This window comes from Berghia stephanieae, chromosome 7 (assembly GCF_034508935.2).
Source record: "Berghia stephanieae isolate SIO BIC M18660-M18661 chromosome 7, UCSD_Bste_1.3, whole genome shotgun sequence".
Classification (NCBI taxonomy): Eukaryota; Metazoa; Mollusca; class Gastropoda; order Nudibranchia; family Aeolidiidae; genus Berghia; species Berghia stephanieae.
In genome coordinates, this window is record NC_088366.1 from 66,632,112 (window position 1) to 66,653,602 (window position 21,491).

Genomic DNA, 21,491 nt, shown 5'->3' on the forward strand with positions numbered 1-21,491 from the left:
CTCGAGGAAAACGAATTGAAGATGATTCGATGGATGGGAAATTTGGAGGATGTGACGTGGAGGTTGACCAGATGGATCAAGAGGAGGAAGAGGAGATGGAGGAAGAAGAGGACAATGAGCAAATCGAGTGTGCCGAGTGTAATGGCGTCTTCAACAACATCCAGCATTACATGGATCACGAGTGTCCATCCGCCCACAGATCGAATCCCTTCAGTAGTTTGAATCTCAAACGTTCTCAGTATACCCAAAGAAACAGTAAAATGAACGACTTTGCTCTAGATAAACAGGGCAAATTTAACCTTGACTGCTCGCTTGTTTACAACCACGATGGGAATTTGTACGTTATCGAGGGCAGTGATTGTGGAGAAAGTCTAGCCCAGCTCGAGGTCCACCTCAGTGAAAAAGCAATAACCGTTGGTAACGAAAGGCTCATAGATGACATTTCTGAACCCTTGCCTCGGATATTAAAAATTGTGTTTGTTCCTTCCAGTACAAGCGAATCTTCACAACTTATAGATTCAAGTCATGGAGATTCTCGGTCATCATCATCGTCCTCATCATCATTGAAAAACCGAAAAGCATTTATGTGTAACGTTTACAACTTTGCCCCGTCTAACCCCAACTACCTGCTAAGCATTATAGAATCAATCAAGAAATCTTTTCTGGAAAATAATAAATGTATCCGCTTTTGCGTCCTGTGCAAAGTTTTGCTAAATTCAGCAACGTTCTTCATCAATCACGTCTCGGAGAAACATTCTGTGGACATCAACCCCGTGGAACAAGCTGTCCTGGAAATTCCCAACGTCTCCTCAATTCTCCATTGCGTTGGACATTCAAGGACGCCCGTGGTCGCCGTACTACGACCATGCAAAGAATCCGATAACATGCACGGGTTACAAATATTCACGTCATCACGTGATCATAGAGTTGAGCCTCAAAGTCCAGACATCCTCAGCCCAGAGAGACCATCATCAGATTACAGCATTTTCAACCTACCAGAGCGATTTCCAAATGGAATGCGTTTAACCAACGCAAACCTTGGTGGATTAAGCGGTCATCGTGCATTGATTGGAAGAGGGGACTTGTATCCCTTCAACGACAATGGCGCACTCCAAGCAAAGATGAAATCTGAGCGTTCTGTTTTGAATAAAGACGGTGCCAGCTATAAACCTCAAATGTCCATGCCTCCATTGCTAATAGCCGGAGAGGGAGTGACGTTGGGAACAGGGAGGGGAGTCCATCCGAGCAATGCCAACGCTACAACATCGCCGTCTGCCTCTTCAGTGATTACAATACCCGCCTCACCTCCAATCCCGCCGTCTCCCAAACAGCAATCTTCGTCTCTACCTCACGCCACTAATGCTAAATATACCACAGATGCATTCGCACCGACTAACCCAAATCTTCAAGGCCAACCGTCATCTTCCTCTTTGCCGTCGTCATCGTCAACGTCGTCGTCACATCTTCCACCATCCTCCTCGTCGGTTACTACACCATCCATGCCTCCTCTAACGATGGCTCTACCTCATTTTCTTGGATCATGTGACGAGCATCCTCACGGGAGAATACAGGGGATCGACTGTGCTAAATGTGATATGTTTATTGGGGCGCCTCAACCTTTCGGAGGTCATATTAACGCCTCTCATTCTAGAAATTCTTGTAAAACTCTGAAATGCCCAAAATGCAACTGGCACTACAAATACCAGGAAACTCTAGAGATCCACATGAAAGAAAAGCACCCCGACAGCGACGCCCAGTGTGTGTATTGCCTGACCAACCAGCCCCACCCTCGGCTCGCCAGAGGTGAATCGTATTCTTGTGGATATAAACCGTATAGATGCGAAGTGTGTAATTATTCAACGACTACCAAGGGTAACCTAAGCATCCACATGCAGTCAGACAAACACATCAACAACATGCAGGACCTGGCCACGGGTAACGCGGAGATCAAGATGCAACAGTTGCAGGCACAGGCTAACCAACAACAACAACAACAACAGGTATCTCAGTCTCTGCCCCCATCATCTTCATCCACGTCGTCGACGTCTGCAGCTCCCGCCTCTGCTGCCTCTGTCTTTCATCATCAACAACAGCAGCAGCAGCATCAGCATCAACAGCAACAACAGCAACAACAGCAACAACAACTCCAACAACAACAGCAGCAGCATCACCATCAGCAACAACAATTATTACAGCATCATCAACAGCAACAGCAACAACAACAACAGGATGAATCTCAGTACAAAAAGTCTAAAAGCAAGCAATCTTTCCGTTGCGATGTTTGCAGCTACGAGACAACAGTCGCTCGTAATCTTCGTATTCACATGACAAGCGAGAAGCACACCCACAACATGCTGGCCATGAGCAAAAGTCTGAACCACCTCCACCAAGACATGACCATCCACCAAATGTCCCAGATGAACCAGCTCCTTGCGCTCAGTCAGCAAGATTCTTCAGCCAGACTCGCTCTCCTCGGATCGCAGATGTCTGCAGCCAGTATGTTCTCTTACGAACAGGCTGCAATGCTCATGTCAGCGGCTGCCGCCAACCACCCTCCCTCTGGCTTCGACTTAGCGGTAAACTTCAACAACGAAAACGGCGTTGCTGATGACTGGCTGGGAGGCACACAAAACCAAGACGCCAGCAAACTCTTCCAGTGTTGTATATGTAACAAATACAGTTCAGACTCTATGGAGAACGTTTACAATCACATCCAGTACGACCGAACGAAAACTGCCAGTAACGACGCATTCGTCACCGTTTCACAGGGAACTTATCACTGTAACCTGTGCACTTACAAAACGCACCTCAAAGCCAATTTTCAACTACATTGTAAAACGGACAAGCATTTACAAAAATTACAGTTGGTGCTGCACATGCAGGAAGGAGGGCCTGAAAACGAATGGAAAATGAACCAACCTGGACCACTGATGCACATTTATTGTAACGCGTGTTCTTACTACGCCAATTCCATTCACAAGATGCAGTTGCACATCAGCACCATCCAGCACGAGGCATGTGGGCAGCTCTTCAGGCATTTGCAACTTCTAGAGCGAGCCACACCTCCGCCTAGCCCTGGATCAACTCGTTACTATCACTGCAACATCTGCGCGTCCAATCTGCGAACCAAACAAGCTCTGGTCATGCACTCCAAGTCTCCAAGACACATGCGCAAACAGACTGTCATCCCTCAAGGTCAAGTATCCATATTCGACGTGTATCTCCTGAAGGAATTTTCCGAGGGAGAGGACATTGAATTTGAAGATACAGGTAAGTGTTTATCTGACACCCTATCCTGTCCTGTTTCTGACACACTTATTATGTCCTGATGTGCTGATGTATCAGAGGTCTCCTAAAATGGAATAAGAAAAATAAAAGTCTGCTCTCTCTCTCTCTCTCTCTCTCTCTCTCTATATATATATATATATATATATATATATATATATATATATATATATATATATATATATATATATATATATCTGTCTGCCTTTCTCTCTCACACTCACTCTATCTCCCTTTCTCTCTCCCCCCCCCCCCCCCCCCCTCTCTCTCTCTCTCTCTCTTTCTGGCTTGTTACTTTCCACATGTCACGAAGGGCCATAATTTGTCTAAATGTTATTGTCCAGGGTATCTATTCGTCAAAATTTAAACTCTAGTACGTTTACATTCTTTAACATAAAGCTGCCCCCCCCCCCCTCTTCCTCGCCTTCCATCCCCCCCCCCCCCCCCCCCCCTCTTTACCCACAACCCCTGCCATTCTGTCCCACGACTATAACAAGGCATTAAATATCAAATAGAGATTAATGTTTACCATAACAAAGGGGGTGTCTATTACCATTTCCCAACCAGGCCTGGTCAGCCAGTTATCTCCAGCTGACGAGAGAGATAGACATCGAAAGATAATATAGGCCACACACATACACACACACTCACACACACACACATACACACACACACACAAATGAACATTTGACGCTTCACAATGATGTGTCAACGTATTTTGGGATGTGAGATGTCCATAGTCTATTCCTAAATGACTCAACGATTCAACGACTTAATGGAGCCTGGGTAGCTTGAACTCTAACAATGTTCTGATTGGATACAACCGACGCCCGTGAATGCTTTCGATGTGTATTTGAGAGAGAGAGAGAGAGAGAGAGAGAGAGAGAGAGAGAGGAGAGGAGAGAGGGAGGATTGTCGGGGGGGGGGGGGGATTTCATGAGTTAAGCTTTTGAAATAGCATGTCTATATTCTTAATAGTATCCGAAGTTTGAAGTATTAGGTACTGTATCGCCGATTACACAAATAGGTACAGAATACCAAATTCGCCTTAAAATTGAAAATTTTTAAAAATTAGCACAGTGTGTTTAATACACCGATGCCTAAGTAACAAGACAGAATGGTTTGTTTGTATTGAAATAGCACTGGAGATATACACAGTATATTATTGTATATTATATAGATTTGTATGTTGTATATCTATTTCAAAAGTATACTTGTGTCATGGGTGAATAGCAGTTTTAGAGGAGGGAAGAGGGGGGGGGGGGTGGAAGTAGGCTGTAACTTGATACCTTTGACGATCAATCAATTCTCTGTGATGAAAGCAAGATGATAATGGGAGAGGCATTAAAGAGGTTTGTGTTTATTTACATACTTGATACGCCATTAGCATTCATTCATTCATTCATTCATTCATTCATTTATTTATTCATCCATCCATTCATTCATTCTTTTATTCATTTATTCATTCATTCATTCATTATTTCTGACTTATATTCTCTGATCAGACTTATGTCGGGATGAACCAAAAAAAAAAAAAGACTATTTATAGCGGGAATGACACTGAGTTCCAAAGGCTGTAATCATTGTCCAAAACTAGAACTGTCTGTAACCAGTAAAATGTCGTAGATAGTCCGGACAGACATGTATTACAAATACAGACCTGCCAATTTGAAATAAATCGTAATTTTCAGGGATTTTAACACAGTTGACATTATAAACACTTTTTAAAATGATCAATTTGTGTTTTAATACATTAAATTAAAGGTTTAAACTCATTTATATACCAATTCTAACAACAAAACTTCGTTATCAATAACTTTATATTGAATAAAAGATATTTAAACAATTGTCAAATAGGACCTGAAAATTCGGAGTTCTACGAAAATGTTCGTATCAGTAGTCAGGTCTGAAAAATGTGTCCATAAAACTCGTCCTTCAAATATCGATCGGTTTAAGTGACGCTCATCTTGGAGAAAAAAAAAACACTCCCAAATCTCATCGGGAAGGGAAGTCCCGGGTTTGAGAGTTTTAAACCAAGAAGAGGGTAATTTAAATCGATCGATATTTGAAGGACGAGTTTTCTGGCCAAATTTTTAAATATGGGTTTTTCCAGAGTAAGGCAGAACATAAATAGCGTTTTTTATTTATTATTTAATGTTTACCAATGTTCAAGGGCCAATATTGTAGTATTGCCCTCACTGCACGCCGGACGCCGAGGACAAACTCCATTTACCTACAATCCACTCTCTTGTTCTCGAATATCTAAGGTATTTATCATTATACATCTACGGGCATTTTAAAGAATTATGTTATGGTCGAGCATTCTCACGACAAAATCAAATAATTATTAATCAAAACCCCGTAACCTTGACCCCCCAACACCCTGTGGCCTTTGACAAAAGGATCAGACATACCATAGTCGTTTCAACAGTCAAAGCACGAAACTAAGGTCTAAGGACACTCTTTGGACTTCCATTGAATGAATGCAACAAGCTGTCGCAGCTTGCCTATAGACTACAATACGTCCAAACATTGTAATTAAAATCTATCCTTTTTATTTGGGTATTGTGTTCCTGCCCCCCCCCCTCTCTCTCTCTCCCCTCTCTCCCTCCTCCCCCCCCCCCCCCCCCCCCCCACCTCCCCCACCCCCCCCCCCTCTCCCCTTTTCCCCTTCAAACTCCGGACAATCAGTTGAAAACCGTTGTACTCTGAATAAACAGATTTTTTTTCTTTATAAATTTAGGCCAGAAGAATCGTCCTTCATTAAAATGTATCCATCGATTAAAATTGAATTGTCCTCCATCTTGTCAATTGTCAAAAACTCTCACACCTGGGACTTCCCTGAACTCCAAGGTTTAAGAGTTTCTTTGACAACGAGCGGTTCATTTTAATCGATTGATATTTAATTGAGGGCTGAGTTTTCTGACCAAATACTTGAAAACTTGTTTTTCCCTAGAGCATTGCGGAGCAGTTAGGAATGTTTCTTTTCAGTGCCAGGCAGGCTGTTTTTGATGGACACATCAAATAATATTGTAAAGATGTTTCTTCTTTCAGCCAGTCTAATATCCTGTGTTGTTTTTTGGTGTGTGTTGCCCTTTGACCTTTACAAGAGTAAAACGCACCAAGACTTTTGTGTATAGGGCTAACCCGTGACATGTCTTATAATAATATTGTAATATTATGAGTATTGAGCATAGACTTAGCAATAAATAAAAATCTGAATTTAGAGCATTTAAGCTAAAGCATTTTATATAGCGCAATATCCACAAAACGTGCTCAATCTCAATGTGCTTTAAAAAGGGTCCCTAACAAACAGTAACACTTAACATGTAGGACGATCATGATGCCTGTTATGCGATATTACAATTTTTGCGGACATAGACAACGGTGTTAACGGCCAGGTACTCATTTTACACCTGAGAATGGTGAGAGAATGTGAGTTACGAGCCTTTTCCAAGGACTCAACTAAGCGCCGAGCGAGGCTCGAACCCAGGACCTTTCGATCTGAAAGCAAGGTGTCATAGCACTAGACCACAGCCGCCATAAGCACGCTCTGCCTGATTCCCGATGACTGTGCTTATAAACGGAGACCACTTATTATTGTTGACAAAATCGGTCAAAAATCGTGATATTGTCAACTTGACTGTCAGACATAATGATTTTATAATGTATTATTAAGCCCTTTTCTACATTTCCACTTGGCACCCCTGGGTGGAGTGGATGAGTTTTTTTGTCGATTCTTTCCCCCATTCTGAGTGCTCACGAAGATTCCAGTAATTTATGACAAGAGGTAGAAGTAGTCAGGATGGTTGTTTAAAGGTCAAATCCCAATATATACACGAGATATGTATTATGTAGCCCTCCGCCTCTCTTCCTTTGTCTTTGGCTTATGGGCGATGGTAAGGTTGTGATGGTGGGGGTGGTGGTGGTGTTGATCATCATCATCATCATCATCATCATCATCATCATCATCATCATCATCATCATCATCATCATCACCACCATGATGATGATGATGATGATGATGATGATGATGATAATGATGATAATGATGATGATGATGATGATGATGATGATGATGATGATGATGATGATGATGATGATGATGATGATGATGATGATGATGACGATGATGATGATAACGTTATTAACGACGTGCTATCTGTATTCCTTCAGCGATTGTTTTTACTCCAATCAAATTATCTTTGACTCAATGTTTGAATAAAAAGAAAAGGTAGTCGGACTTAATGTGGCTGGGCGAATCCATGAAATCTAATAAATATTACAAGTTGTCAGTTTTAGTGTCAGAAACAGTGAAGTGTCGTGCCCATTCGCCATTCACTGGCTGGTCTGGTTTTAGTGTCAGAAACAGTGAAGTGTCGTGCCCATTCGCCATTCACTGGCTGGTCTGGTTTTAGTGTCAGAAACAGTGAAGTGTGCCCATTCGCCATTCACTGGCTGGTCTGGTTTTAGTGTCAGAAACAGTGAAGTGTGCCCATTCGCCTTTCACTGGCTGGTCTGGTTTTAGTGTCAGAAACAGTGAAGTGTGCCCATTCGCCTTTCACTGGCTGGTCTGGTTTTAGTGTCAGAAACAGTGAAGTGTGCCCATTCGCCTTTCACTGGCTGGTCTGGTTTTAGTGTCAGAAACAGTGAAGTGTGCCATTCGCCTTTCACTGGCTGGTCTGGTTTTAGTGTCAGAAACAGTGAAGTGTGCCCATTCGCCATTCACTGGCTGGTCTGGTTTTAGTGTCAGAAACAGTGAAGTGTGCCCATTCGCCATTCACTGGCTGGTCTGGTTTTAGTGTCAGAAACAGTGAAGTGTGCCCATTCGCCATTCACTGGCTGGTCTGGTTTTAGTGTCAGAAACAGTGAAGTGTGCCCATTCGCCATTCACTGGCTGGTCTGGTCATCGAGTACACACAGCGGGAGGTGGGAGGTTACAAGTTGTCAGTTTTAGTGTCAGAAACAGTGAAGTGTGCCCATTCGCCATTCACTGGCTGGTCTGGTCATCGAGTACACACAGCGGGAGGTGGGAGGTTACAAGTTGTCAGTTTTAGTGTCAGAAACAGTGAAGTGTGCCCATTCGCCATTCACTGGCTGGTCTGGTCATCGAGTACACACAGCGGGAGGTGGGAGGTTACAAGTTGTCAGTTTTAGTGTCAGAAACAGTGAAGTGTGCCCATTCGCCATTCACTTGCTGGTCTGGTCATGGAGTACACACAGCGGGAGGTGGGAGGTTACAAGTTGTCAGTTTTAGTGTCAGAAACAGTGAAGTGTGCCCATTCGCCATTCACTGGCTGGTCTGGTCATCGAGTACACACAGCGGGAGGTGGGAGGTTACAAGTTGTCAGTTTTAGTGTCAGAAACAGTGAAGTGTGCCCATTCGCCATTCACTGGCTGGTCTGGTCATCGAGTACACACAGCGGGAGGTGGGAGGTTACAAGTTGTCAGTTTTAGTGTCAGAAACAGTGAAGTGTGCCCATTCGCCATTCACTGGCTGGTCTGGTCATCGAGTACACACAGCAGGAGGTGGGAGGTTACAAGTTGTCAGTTTTAGTGTCAGAAACAGTGAAGTGTGCCCATTCGCCATTCACTGGCTGGTCTGGTCATCGAGTACACACAGCGGGAGGTGGGAGGTTACAAGTTGTCAGTTTCAGTGTCAGAAACAGTGAAGTGTGCCCATTCGCCATTCACTGGCTGGTCTGGTCATCGAGTACACACAGCGGGAGGTGGGAGATTACAAGTTGTCAGTTTTAGTGTCAGAAACAGTGAAGTGTCGTGCCCATTCGCCATTCACTGGCTGGTCTGGTCATCGAGTACACACAGCGGGAGGTGGGAGGTCGGCGGGCTGGGGGAAAGGGAGAAAGTACTCGAGTTGTAATAATTCTGAGTACCGATATTCGTGTCAGGGAGTTTGGATGTAACAAAGTGGGCTGAAGAGGTGTTGTTAGATGGTTGGTTGAATTGGTTTGGGTTTGTTTGGTTTTTGCTTTGTTATTTTTTTGTTTTGTTTCGTATGTTTTTTTTTTGTTTGTTTGTTTTTTTTTGTTTTTTTTTTGTGGGGGGGGGGGGGGGGGGGGGGGTTTGGTCTTTTTTTTTTTTGTTTATTGTTATCACTTTTGTTGTATTTTCAATTTCTTTTTTTCTTTTTCGTCCATTTCTTGGTTTGGTTTTTATTGTTTTTTTGGGTGTTTTTTGTGTTGTTGTTGTTGTATTATCTATTCATACATTTAATTATTGGGGCTTCCGCGTTCCGCAAAATACTTTCCGCCAGATGTTAAGTAACCAGCTACCCAATCACTCCTGACTAGTTCGACAAAGAATGAAAGATAAATTAGAAGAAAATGAGTGTCAATGATTTCCGGACTCGAACCTATAGAGCTTACATGTCGAATCGACGCTCTACCAAGAAAATCAAAGCTATAATATCTTATTATATTTAAGTGAAAAGAGATACAGACTGAAGGGGGCGGAGGTAGAAGAATTTCTTAAAAACACTTTAGCGGATTCGAACTCTTAACCTTTGCATGCACGACAAACATTCCATCTACCGTAAAAGCAACGTCTGCTGCCGATGAAATTAGAATCAACGCCCGTTAAACTAACTAGAATGATAAAATGAAAAGAAAAAATAAAAAAGATAAAGAGGGACGGGGGAGAGAACGGGAAGGGGAGAGGAGGGGGAGGGGGTGTGAAGAATCAGTGAGAAATACTAATGACATTTGAAACAAAGCAACAGCTGAAGAGAAGGATAAACATAATAAAGAATGAGGAATTTGTTTGACTGAAGATAGTTTTATTTTTATTATTATAATTATTTCACCTTTAACTCCACAGTTTGATAGCGACAGATACCGGACGAGGCTGATTTAGCTAGATAATGGGAAAAGAACTAAAAAAGAAAACTAAGAAAATTCCATCTATAAAAAGTCCAAGCCAAAGTTAATTACGTTTGGCACCTTTTTTTCTGGTCAATGTGGCCAGTTGTTTGTGTCCAGATGGGTTTCTTGTTTAGATTGACAGCACTTCTGTTTGGATAAAAGGCTCAGGAAGATCTATAAAAGATACATTAATTACTCTCTCTCTCTCTCTCTCTCTCTCTCACTCTCTCTCTATCTCTATCTATCTATCTATCTATCTGTCTATCTATCCATCCATCCATCCAACTAACTATCTATCTATCTATCTATCTATCTATCTATCTATCTATCTATCTATCTATCTGTCTGTCTATCTATCTATCTCTCTCTCTCTCTCTCTCTCTCTCTCTCCCTCTATCTATCTATCTATCTATCTATCTACCTATCTATCTACCTATCTACCTATCTATCTCCCTCCCTATATTATTTCGAACAGCTCGATTTTACCGTAATCCCTTGATCACTCTTTCCAGTCCATCCGACTTGACATCGAACTTTTATTTCCCCGGTTATCTCCCTTGCCTCAAAAAATAATATTCTCCTTTTTTTTCCGCTTAAAATAAATAAAAAGGTTATTTCCCCTTTCCACACACATAACAGCCTTGATGAGATGTCGGCTGTTGAATCGCTTGTAATTCGGTGTTCGTTTCTTTATCAACTTTCAAGCTTCCAATGTTATCATTTCGGTTCAATCTCATTTCCAGGTAAATCGCAAGCGGAGAAAATTCTAGTTTTCATCAATGGCTTAAAAAAAAAAACTGGATGGAACAAACAAAGTTTAAAAAATTAAAAATTAAAAACATAAATGAATAAATAAATAAATAAATAAATAAATAAGAATTGCTGGTCTTATTTTTGTCTTCTTCTCTGCAATAATCTGTCATTTATTTTTATTTTTTTACGTTAAATTCAGTCTATTGGTGTTTTATTTTATTTTTGTATTATTTTTTTATGGGTTGGTTATTTATCGTGGGTTTTGTTTTGTTTAACAATGGGTTTATTTATTAGAATGCATTATGGGACAATAGTGTTTTTTTTTTGGTTTTTTTGTTTGTTTGTTTTTTTAGGGGGGGGGGGGGGGGGGGGTTCTTTGTTTTATTTGGTTTTGGGAAGCTGTTGGTGGTGGTGGTGGTGTTATTGTTATGGTTATTGTTGTTGTTGTTGTTGTTATTGTTGCTGTTGGTGGTGGTGGTGTTATTGTTATGATTAATGTTGTTGTTGTTGGTGATGTTGTTGTCGTTGTTATTGTTGTTATTATTGTTGTTATAGTTGTTGTTATTGTTGTTTTCATGCACACACTAGCGATATGAATTCAATGAGGAAAACATGCCATTGAAAAGTCAAGAGTAAAAGAACTTGTGTAGTATTTTTGTCTTTTAAAGGCGAGGGAAGGGGGTTTGGGGGATAGGTGGTGGGGGGGGGGAGGGGGGAGAGAGATAGTCGGTGATAGATAAAGGACCTAAGGAGTTTGAATAGAAAATAATGTTATGCGTAGTGTAAACATCGAAACTGGGTGGGGGGGGGGTAGAGAGTGGGGAGTGGGAGTGGGGAGGGGGGGGGGGGAGAATGGGGGGGGGGGGTTGATTGATATCTCACCTGATGAGAAATAAAATTGAAGTGTTTTTTCTTGCCTTAGCATTTAGTTAAAAAAAAATGATGTTGTATTATATATATGTGAGTGTGTGTGTGTGTCTGTGTGTGTGTGTGTGTGTGTGTGTGTGACTACCCCGGGTCAGTGACGGATGAAAATGGATGGAATATTGTGATGGTTTGGTTTGGCAATGAATGTGACGGGCATTGGGGGTGATTAGCGAGGAATGTCCCTTTACGGTACATTGTATGCTGGGGTCAGGATAATGGGGGGGGGGGGGGGGGGGGGGGTCGAAATTGTGGTTGTAGTGGTTGTGGTGGTGGTGGTGGTAGTGGTGGTAGTGGTGGTGGTAATGGTGGTAGTGGTGGTGGTGGTGGTGGTGGTGGCAAGGTGGTGGTGGTGGTGGTGGTGGTGGTGGGGGAAATTGTGGTGGTTTATCCCGGACTCTGAGATGTCAACTGGACTATAACAATTGCTTGCTATCCGTTGGCTAGGACGACAGTCTATTATCGCAAAGAACATTCCGCCAGACCTAACAGACCCAGCTACCCAATCACAGATGTAAAACCAAAACCAAAGATCTTGGCTGTTCACGGGATCGATTTCCGTCCCCTTTGCGTGTGAAGCAAGTGATCTACCCATTGAGCTATCGGGCCCCCCAAAATAAAAGTGGTACATATAGATATGTATTCAAATGAGGCTTATAGTGAAATTCTCCTCTCTCTCTCTCTCTCTCTCTCTCTCTCTCTCTCTCTCTCTCTCTCTCTCTCTCTCTCTCTCTCTCCCTCCCCCTCCCCCACCCCTCCTTCACCCCTCCCCCACCCCTCCCCCCCCCACACACACACATGCATTCCCCCCCCCCCCGCCCCCCTCCTTCCTACCCGTAGCGAATTCACCTAAAAGACATTTGATTCGAATGGGTTTTATCTCTGGAGAGAGGAGAGAGAATGTTGTTAAAACTACAGCTAATTTATTCGATGATAATCATTTGAATACGAGACAAAGAAGAAAGATATTGGATTTAGAGAGAGAGAGAGGGAGGGGGGGGAAGAGGGGGTGAGAGATCGGGGCGGCGGGGGTGAGGGAGAGAAAAAAAACAGAGGGAGATAGATAGATAGATAGATAGAGAGAGAGTGAGAGAGAGAGAGAGAGAGAGAGAGAGAGAGAGAGAGAGAGAAAGAATTAGAAAGTAACAAAGAGAGAGGGAAAGATATGGGAGAGAGACAGGGAGAGCGAAAGAAAGAAAGAAAGAGAGATATATATATAGAGAGAGCGAGAGAGAGATACAGAGAGAGTGAGAGAGGAAGGGGGGGGGGGCGAGACAGATAATGGTGAAGAAGAAGAAGAAGAAGAAGAAGAAGAAGAAGAAGAAGAAGAAGAAGAAGAAGAAGAAGAAGAAGAAGAAGAAGAAGAAGAAGAAGAAGAAGAAGAAGAAGAAGAAGAAGAAGAAGAAAAAGAAGAAGAAGAAGGTATAAATGTCTTTCTCGAAGACAACTAATACTGAAGGAGAGAGAAGAAGGTATAATTGCCTATCTTGATTGACATCTCATTATGTACGTTGTGCGGTAGAGTGGCAGATAATAATTTATTCTATGTCCTTCCTTCCCTATATCGCTATATTATATCACATCATATAATAATATAATGATTTGAACGGGGAGTAGGGTGGAGGGGTAGAGGGTGGAAGGGGGGGGGGGGGAGGAAGTGATATCGGTGGCCTCTTACTGACAGGGTAGATAGAAACGGATTGCCTTTTTTAAACAAATTGTGTTGGTGCGTTAAGATATTTGTTGGTTTTCTAGAGCAGAGAGAGAGAGAGAGAGAGAGAGAGAGAGAGAGGGGGAGAGGTAGAGAGAGGGAGAGAGAGAGGGAGAGAGAGAGAGAAAGAGAGAGAGAGAAAGATGGGGGTGGAGAGAAGGAGAGAGGGAGGGGGAGAGGTAGAGAGAGGGAGAGAGAGAGAATGAGAGAGAGAAAGAGGGGGGGGGGGGGGGCTTAATTTGGTTCAATGTTAATAATATCCATAATCCATTGAACGTGTTAATTCCGACTGTGATAAACAAACAATATTTATATCTACAGAAGACAACTAGAAACAGGACATGGCACAGCGTTTATTCATCAGCGTGTCTAATCCAGGATCTCGTGTCTCACCTTGAGCGCGTTACTTCCGTCTATTGAGTTAACGATTTTTTCCCTTTGTTGTTGTTGTTTTGTTTTGTTTTGTTTGTTTGTTTGTTTTTTTATTTATTTATTTATTTTTTTTTGGGTATTTTTTGGGTTTTTTTTGGGGTATTTTTGGTCTGAGAAATTTTATTTCGTCTCGATCGAAGTTAATGATCATAATAAACTCATCAACTAGTCGAGATTATTAAACCCGAGACCTCGAAGTTTTAGAACTGTCAGATTTTAGAATTAGTTGACAATTGAGGTGGTGGGGGGGGTGGTAGGGGGGGGGGGGGGGGGGGGTGGTAGGGGGGGGGGGAGGAGAGGGGGGTGGTTGGGGGGGGGGGGGGATGACGAGAAAGGTTTCCGGCCATATTTATTTTTTAAAAAGCTTCTCGTCATTGTGTAGAATAAATAAAACTAGAATCGTCTGTCGTATCCGCTCGACCTTTCTAAAAACGTATGTCGTTTGTTTTGGTTTACCCCTGCCACCACCACCACCACCACCATCACCGATAATACACCACCACCACCACCACCACCATCATCACCGATAATACACCACCACCATCACCGATAATACACCACCACCACCACCACCATCACCGATAATACACCACCACCACCACCACTATCACCATCACCGATAATACACCACCACACCACCACCACCACCATCACCGATAATACACCACCACCATCACCGATAATACACCACCACCACCACCACCATCACCGATAATACACCACCACCACCACCACTATCACCGTCACCGATAATACACCACCACCATCACCGATAATACACCACCACCACCACCACCATCACCGATAATACACCACCACCACCACCACTATCACCGTCACCGATAATACACCACCACCACCACCACTATCACCGTCACCGATAATACACCACCACCATCACCGATAATACCCCACCACCACCACCACCACCACTATCACCGTCACCGATAATACACCACCACCACCACCACTATCACCGTCACCGATAATACACCACCACCACCACCACTATCACCATCACCGATAATACACCACCACCACCACCACCACCACCACTATCACCATCACCGATAATACACCACCACCATCACCGATAATACAACACCACCACTACCACTATCACCATCACCGATAATACACCACCACCACCACCACTATCACCATCACCGATAATACACCACCACCACCACCACCACCATCACCGATAATACACCACCACCATCACCGATAATACACCACCACCACCACCATCACCGATAATACACCACCACCATCACCGATAATACACCACCACCACCACCACCACCACCACCATCACCGATAATACACCACCACCATCACCGATAATACACCACCACCACCACCACCATCACCGATAATACACCACCACCATCACCGATAATACACCACCACCACCACCACTATCACCGTCACCGATAATACACCACCACCACCACCACCATCACCGATAATACACCACCACCACCACCACCACTATCACCATCACCGATAATACACCACCACCACCACCACCACCACTATCACCATCACCGATAATACACCACCACCACCACCACCACTATCACCATCACCGATAATACACCACCACCACCACCACCACCACCACTATCACCGTCACCGATAATACACCACCACCACCACCACTGTCATCATCACCAGCTACCAATCAAACAGTAGTACATTGCCGTTTTCTAAAAAAAACAACCAAACCCATATTTGAAAATTTGGCCAGAAAAATCTTCCTTCAAATTAATATCGATCGATTTAAATGACCTTCGTCTTGGCAACAACAAAAATCTCTCAAACCTGGGACTTCTTTTTTTACCAAGACGAGGGTCATTTAAATCGATCGATATTAATTTGAAGGACGATTTTTCTGGCCAAATTTTCAAATATGTGTTTTTTCCAGAGTACGACAGTACAGTACGATACGGTATAGTAGTAATATTATAGTAAGAGTTTCGAGAGATAACGATGAAGGCAACAGAAGCAGTAGCACTTTTTCTTATCACTTCTCGTTTCAGCCAGAAACCCGTTCATTCGTCTTGACGATTACTGGTCTTTACTTCCTATTCTAATTCTTTACCTCACACCCCTTGCTTTTAACCTCTCTCTCCGTCTTCTGCCTTATTCTAGGCAGGCCGTCCAGATGGCAACAGTTTCTCGTGGCCAATTAAGACTTCAAAAGTGGCCAAATTGAACCTCGCGTGGCCAAATTAATAATAACACTCTGACCATTAAAAAAATCCATCATAAACGACTTAACTAGTAAAAATTGTTTATTTTTTATTTTATTTTTTTTGGGGATTCAATAAAATAAATTACTCATTAATATAGAAAACGGTATTCTCAGAGTGGCGAAATTTGGCCATTCACGAGGCCATCTGGCAACCGTAGCTTCTCGGTACTTCGTCCTTCTCCCTCCTCCCAAATCTTGAGATCGTATAATTTGGGTTTGTGGTGTTGTTGCCTCTCTCGTCTGTCTGTACGTCGGTCCGTCCGTCCGTCCCTCCGTCCGTACTACCAACGTCTCCTGGTTTTATCACGGGGTGTTGGTGAGAGGTGAGAGGGAACGAGGGTAAACTCGAGATGATATTGAAAGCTCTTTTGTTTATTAGTCATGTGGTAATGCGACCCGATCTATTATTATTATAATGATATTCACGATTTTACCAACGATTTTACCGCTTTGATCTTTCTGGGGTTTTCGGTTTTTTCATTGGAGTATCAAAATCAGAAGATTAAATGAACGAGATCTGAAGACATTATTTAAGTTTTATTTTTCCATTTGTTCTAGTATTTCTCTCTTGGACCAATATACCAATTATTGCTATAATATGTATATTACTGTTACTGTAAACCATCTGTGAATAGTCATAGAGAAAATAATATTACGATTTCAATCTCATTTTATTGTGGTTCCTATTAATTCTTTCATTCTTGAATGATACGTTATTTCTGTTGGAATTCCCGTCTCTTCTGGAGAAGGTAAGGACGTTTTATTGTTATAATAAAACCCTTTGTTTACAGACTCATTGTTTGGTTAATTACACGTCATATACTGTCTGTTATAGCAGCCTTCTAGTAATTTATTGATGCTATGCCTTTAGATAAAATACTCACAACATCCGCCAACTGGATTAAACGTACAAACACACAAAACTATATTGAACGTTTATATTTATAGTATAGTCTGATTTATAGATTTTAGTGAGAACTAATCACCAGAATGAATGGCTGTCTAAAAGAATAATAACAAAGAGCTGAATGGCGTTAATTTCGTTCCTTCTATATTGTGACATTAAATTCTTTGTTTGTTTTTTGTTTTTTGGGGGGGTTTTTTGTGTGTTGGTTGGTACGGTTTGTCTGGCGGGAAGAATTATGAGTATTTTACTTTTACTTATCCGCATAGTCATTCATCCTGTGTCTTGGCTTTCATCTATCGACTTTCCCTTTCGAATAAAAGTATGTAGGTATTACTTACTTGAACGCATGCAGAACTGGTGAGTAGTTTATTTACACGCATACTATCATTAGTGATTCTTAGCTCAGCCTCTCTACTTTCACTTTCGAATATTATAAGCCTTACAGTAACTCACTCGACTGCAGTGTCAATCAGTACCTTAGTGGATCATCACCAGGCCACATTCGATTCTGATTTTCTTCTCAGTTTGTATTGAAACCGACGTGTACATATATGCAGGTCTGACATCCGAACCCACTTTTAGGCCTAGTCTAACATTGTTGTAATGGACAATATTTTACGTTATTTTTTTTTATTTTTTTTTAGATTTCCATGACAACAATGAGCCCATTAGGAATTGGGTTATCAGACCTGAAAAAAAGTATACGTCGATTAAAACAAAAGTTGTTTTTTTTTAAATTAGTGTTTGTAGTAGGGGGCAGTGAATGTGATAGAGGGAATGCGTTACACACTTGTCTCTTGATTTCGATCTTTGAAAGAACAACAGAGTTTATGGGGGGGGGGGGGGGGAAGACATTGATGACTCACGTTTCTCAGAACATTGCCAGATATCTGAGAGATGTTGCTTATTGTTTTAAAAAAAAAGGAAAGTTGACATTCAGAGGCATAAGGTCCATGGAGCAGGAGTTTATCCCCGTTTATATTATATTATAATATATATAAACATATATATATAAATATATATATATATATATATATATATATATATATATATATATATATATATCCTCACCTCATTTGGTTTTTCCTCCTACAACGTTGTTTCACCCTTGATGTAATCTTCAGGGAAGTATTCTGTTATCCTGTAGGAATGTCGTAGAGCACTCTACGTGATTCCAGCCAATTCCCCTATATTTGCTACATACTCTCAAAACCAACGCTAAATATTCTCCGTTACAACCAGAGCTTCCTACTTGAAATGACAAAAATTGGTCCTAGTTTCCAAGGGAAGAATAGACACGTTGACTTTAAATGTGTTATAATGATATTGTGTTACTCGATGCAAACTTTTTAAAATGACATAATTTCGTTTGCTTTGTTTTGGTGATGCCCCAACTAGAATTACTAAATTCTATATTCTATTCTATATGCTATTAGTGGATGGATGTAAGACTACTCTCCTAAATAATTGGATTAAAACTCGCCAATTTTTTATTTTTTTTATCTTTTTTCGTCCTTTATAATTTCCCCTCTTAGGATGGTAGAATTGTCTAGAATTGTCTCGAAGAAGAAGAAAGAATTATGAAGATAAACACCCATTATATATTATGATTGTGTGTGTGGGGGGGGGGGATGAAAATATAATACCATTTGTATTACGACTAATTAGAGTAATGACTATTATCGCTGTTGCCACAAGCACCATCATCACCATCATCATCATCATCATCATCATCATCATCATCATCATCATCATCATCATCATCATCATCATCACCATCATTACTATCGATGGGTTTGCTGACTAGTCAAAATACTCGACATATAATAGGATATAAATTCTATTTTTAGCTCTGCTTTTTTTAAAAGTTGTTTTTCTTTTTCTTTTCATTTTTCTTTTTTTTTTTCTTTATTTTTAAAAATTATTTGTCCCAGCCCAAGACTATATTATTTTTCTCCCCAAGCAAACAATGTAAATTGAATTGTGAGAGAATTATGGGATAGTTTGGACATTGGACGGCATAGACACATTATGGGGAACCAAAAAAATAAAAAAATATACTAAATAACTTGTCCTCTTTCCCCCTGCCTCTCTCTCTCTCTCTCTCTCTCTCTCTCTCTCTCTCTCTTTCTCTCTCTCTCTCTTTCTCTCTCTCTCCATCTCTATCTATCTATCTATCTATCTATCTATCTATCTATCTATCTATCTATCTATCTCTTTATCTCTGTCTCTAACTTTCTATCTCTCTCTCTCTCTCCCCCATCTCTCTCACTCTCTCTCTCTCTCTCTCTCTCTCTCTCTCTCTTTTTTTTTTTCTCTCTCTTCTCTCTGTATTAATTATTCTTAATTTTTAATATATGATTGTTTATTTATTTATTATCTATTTATTTATTTTATTTATTCATTTATGCCTATTTATTTATTTATTTCTCTATTTATTTATTTATTTATCAGAGTACTCGTAAATGAGGAATCGAAATGATAATAATAATAATTTTAAAAACCCAACACTTGAAATGCATCAGACGCCACCTACGAGCCTCCAACCGCCTGTTGCTTTTTCGGCATTTCCGGTAATGGCGACGACGATGGGTCTTGGATATCGGGGGTTGAGGGGTGGGGTTGAGGGGTGGGGTTGGGGGGTGGGCGGGGTGGGGGGGGGGGTGAGTCTGGTCGTCTGCTTCCAAATTATATCCCCTGAAATCTGTCTGTCCCCACTCTCTCTTGATGTATGTGTGTGTGTGTTAGTGTGTATGTATGTCTGTGTAAGTGTGTGAGTGTGTCTATAGATTTGTGTGTTCTGATCTGGTGGTCGCGAGCAGCAGACGATCAGTGTCTGGGATCGATAAAGTAAGGGGCGGAATTCATGTTTTACTGTTATATTCTTTAACCTCATTCTCTCCCCTTTTTTCCCAAAAAAAAAAAACAACAAAAAAGGAGAAAAGAGATAAGATTATTTTTTTTATATATGTTATCTTTTGATCAGTGCGAGCCTGCTAGGCTAGGCTGGAATAGAAATAGAGAAATAGAGGAGGGAAAAGGAAGAGGGTGGGAGGGGGAAGGGAAGGGTAGGGGGGGGGGGGGTTGTTGAAATGGAAATCAGGCTGGTGAGTTGAATGTGTCAGATGGACATCGAGAGTTAACGGGTGGTGGAATTTTTGGGGGTGAAATCGGTAAGAGGTTGAGTTTGGAGTGGGCGAGGGGGAGGAGGGGGAGGGGGGGGGGGTAGCTTGAAGGGAAGAAAAAGAGGGATTGATGAGGGGGGGGGGGGGTGGAGGAGGTAGGTAGGGGTGGAGGGGGGGGGGGTTGTCTGGAGTGTATATAATAATGTATATGACGAGTCTTTCGGGAGTTGAAAGAATCTATGTGTAATAATATATGATGTATTTTAGATTGGAAGGCATGGACAGTGTAAGAGATAAAAATAGATTATTATTGGTTTCCGGTTGACGTCATGAATATTATTAGATTAGAAGATACATTTATTTATTTTTATTTTTTTTAAAGAATTTACAATTAAGAAGTGTAAATTTGGTGTTATTTACGTCATTACGTTGGCAAATATTATTTGATGCTATTTGGGGATTTTATTATCGTTGTTGTTGTTGTTGTTGTTGTTGTTGTTGTTGTTGTTGTTGTTGTTGTTGATGTTGGTAGTTAGTGGTGGTGGTGATTTTTGTTATTATTGATTTTATTTGGTGTTATTATTGTTGTTGTTTTGGTTTTATGGAATTATTATTATTATTATTATTATTATTATTATTATTATTATTATTATTATTATTATTATTATTATTATTATTATTATCACCTAAGGAGATAAAGAGCGGAGTTACATAGATAAGACACACAGACAAACAGACAGACAGACGACTGAGTGACCGACAGTCGATGTATGGAGATAGAGAGAGTGAGAGAGAGAGTGAGAGAGAGGGAAAGAGAGAGAGAGAGAGAGAGAGTGAGAGAGAGAGAGAGAGAGAGAGAGAGAGAGAGAGAGAGAGAGAGAGAGATTGATAGATTGATAGATTGATAGACAAACATTAAAAACACTGCAGTTTATAATGAGTTTTTATATGCAAGACGCTACACATCATAATGAATACATTATGACAACACACAAATCAATGTGTAGAAATGGTGCACACGTAAACACACACACACACAAACATAATATATACACACATACATGTATACGCACATTCACACACATATCCATATATACATGCATACACATACACACATACATAAACTTCCATTCTTTCTCTCCCACACACACACACACACACACACACACACACACAACCTGTTACAATCTCATTCCCTAAGACATCGTTAATC

General features: G+C 41.3%; 1 protein-coding gene across 4 annotated transcripts in view; it reads left to right on the forward strand.

Annotated features, from left to right (window-relative positions):
- LOC144977678 (zinc finger homeobox protein 4-like) overlaps window positions 1-21,491 on the forward strand; it is a 161,226-nt gene that overhangs the window by 976 nt on the left and 138,759 nt on the right. For all 4 annotated transcript variants that reach the window (XM_078923119.1, XM_078923120.1, XM_078923121.1 and 1 more), the window contains exon 1: window positions 1-3,270. This exon is cut by the window's left edge and continues 976 nt beyond it. In XM_078923119.1, coding sequence (XP_078779245.1) covers window positions 1-3,270 — 3,270 coding nt within the window. The remainder of the gene's footprint in view (window positions 3,271-21,491) is intronic.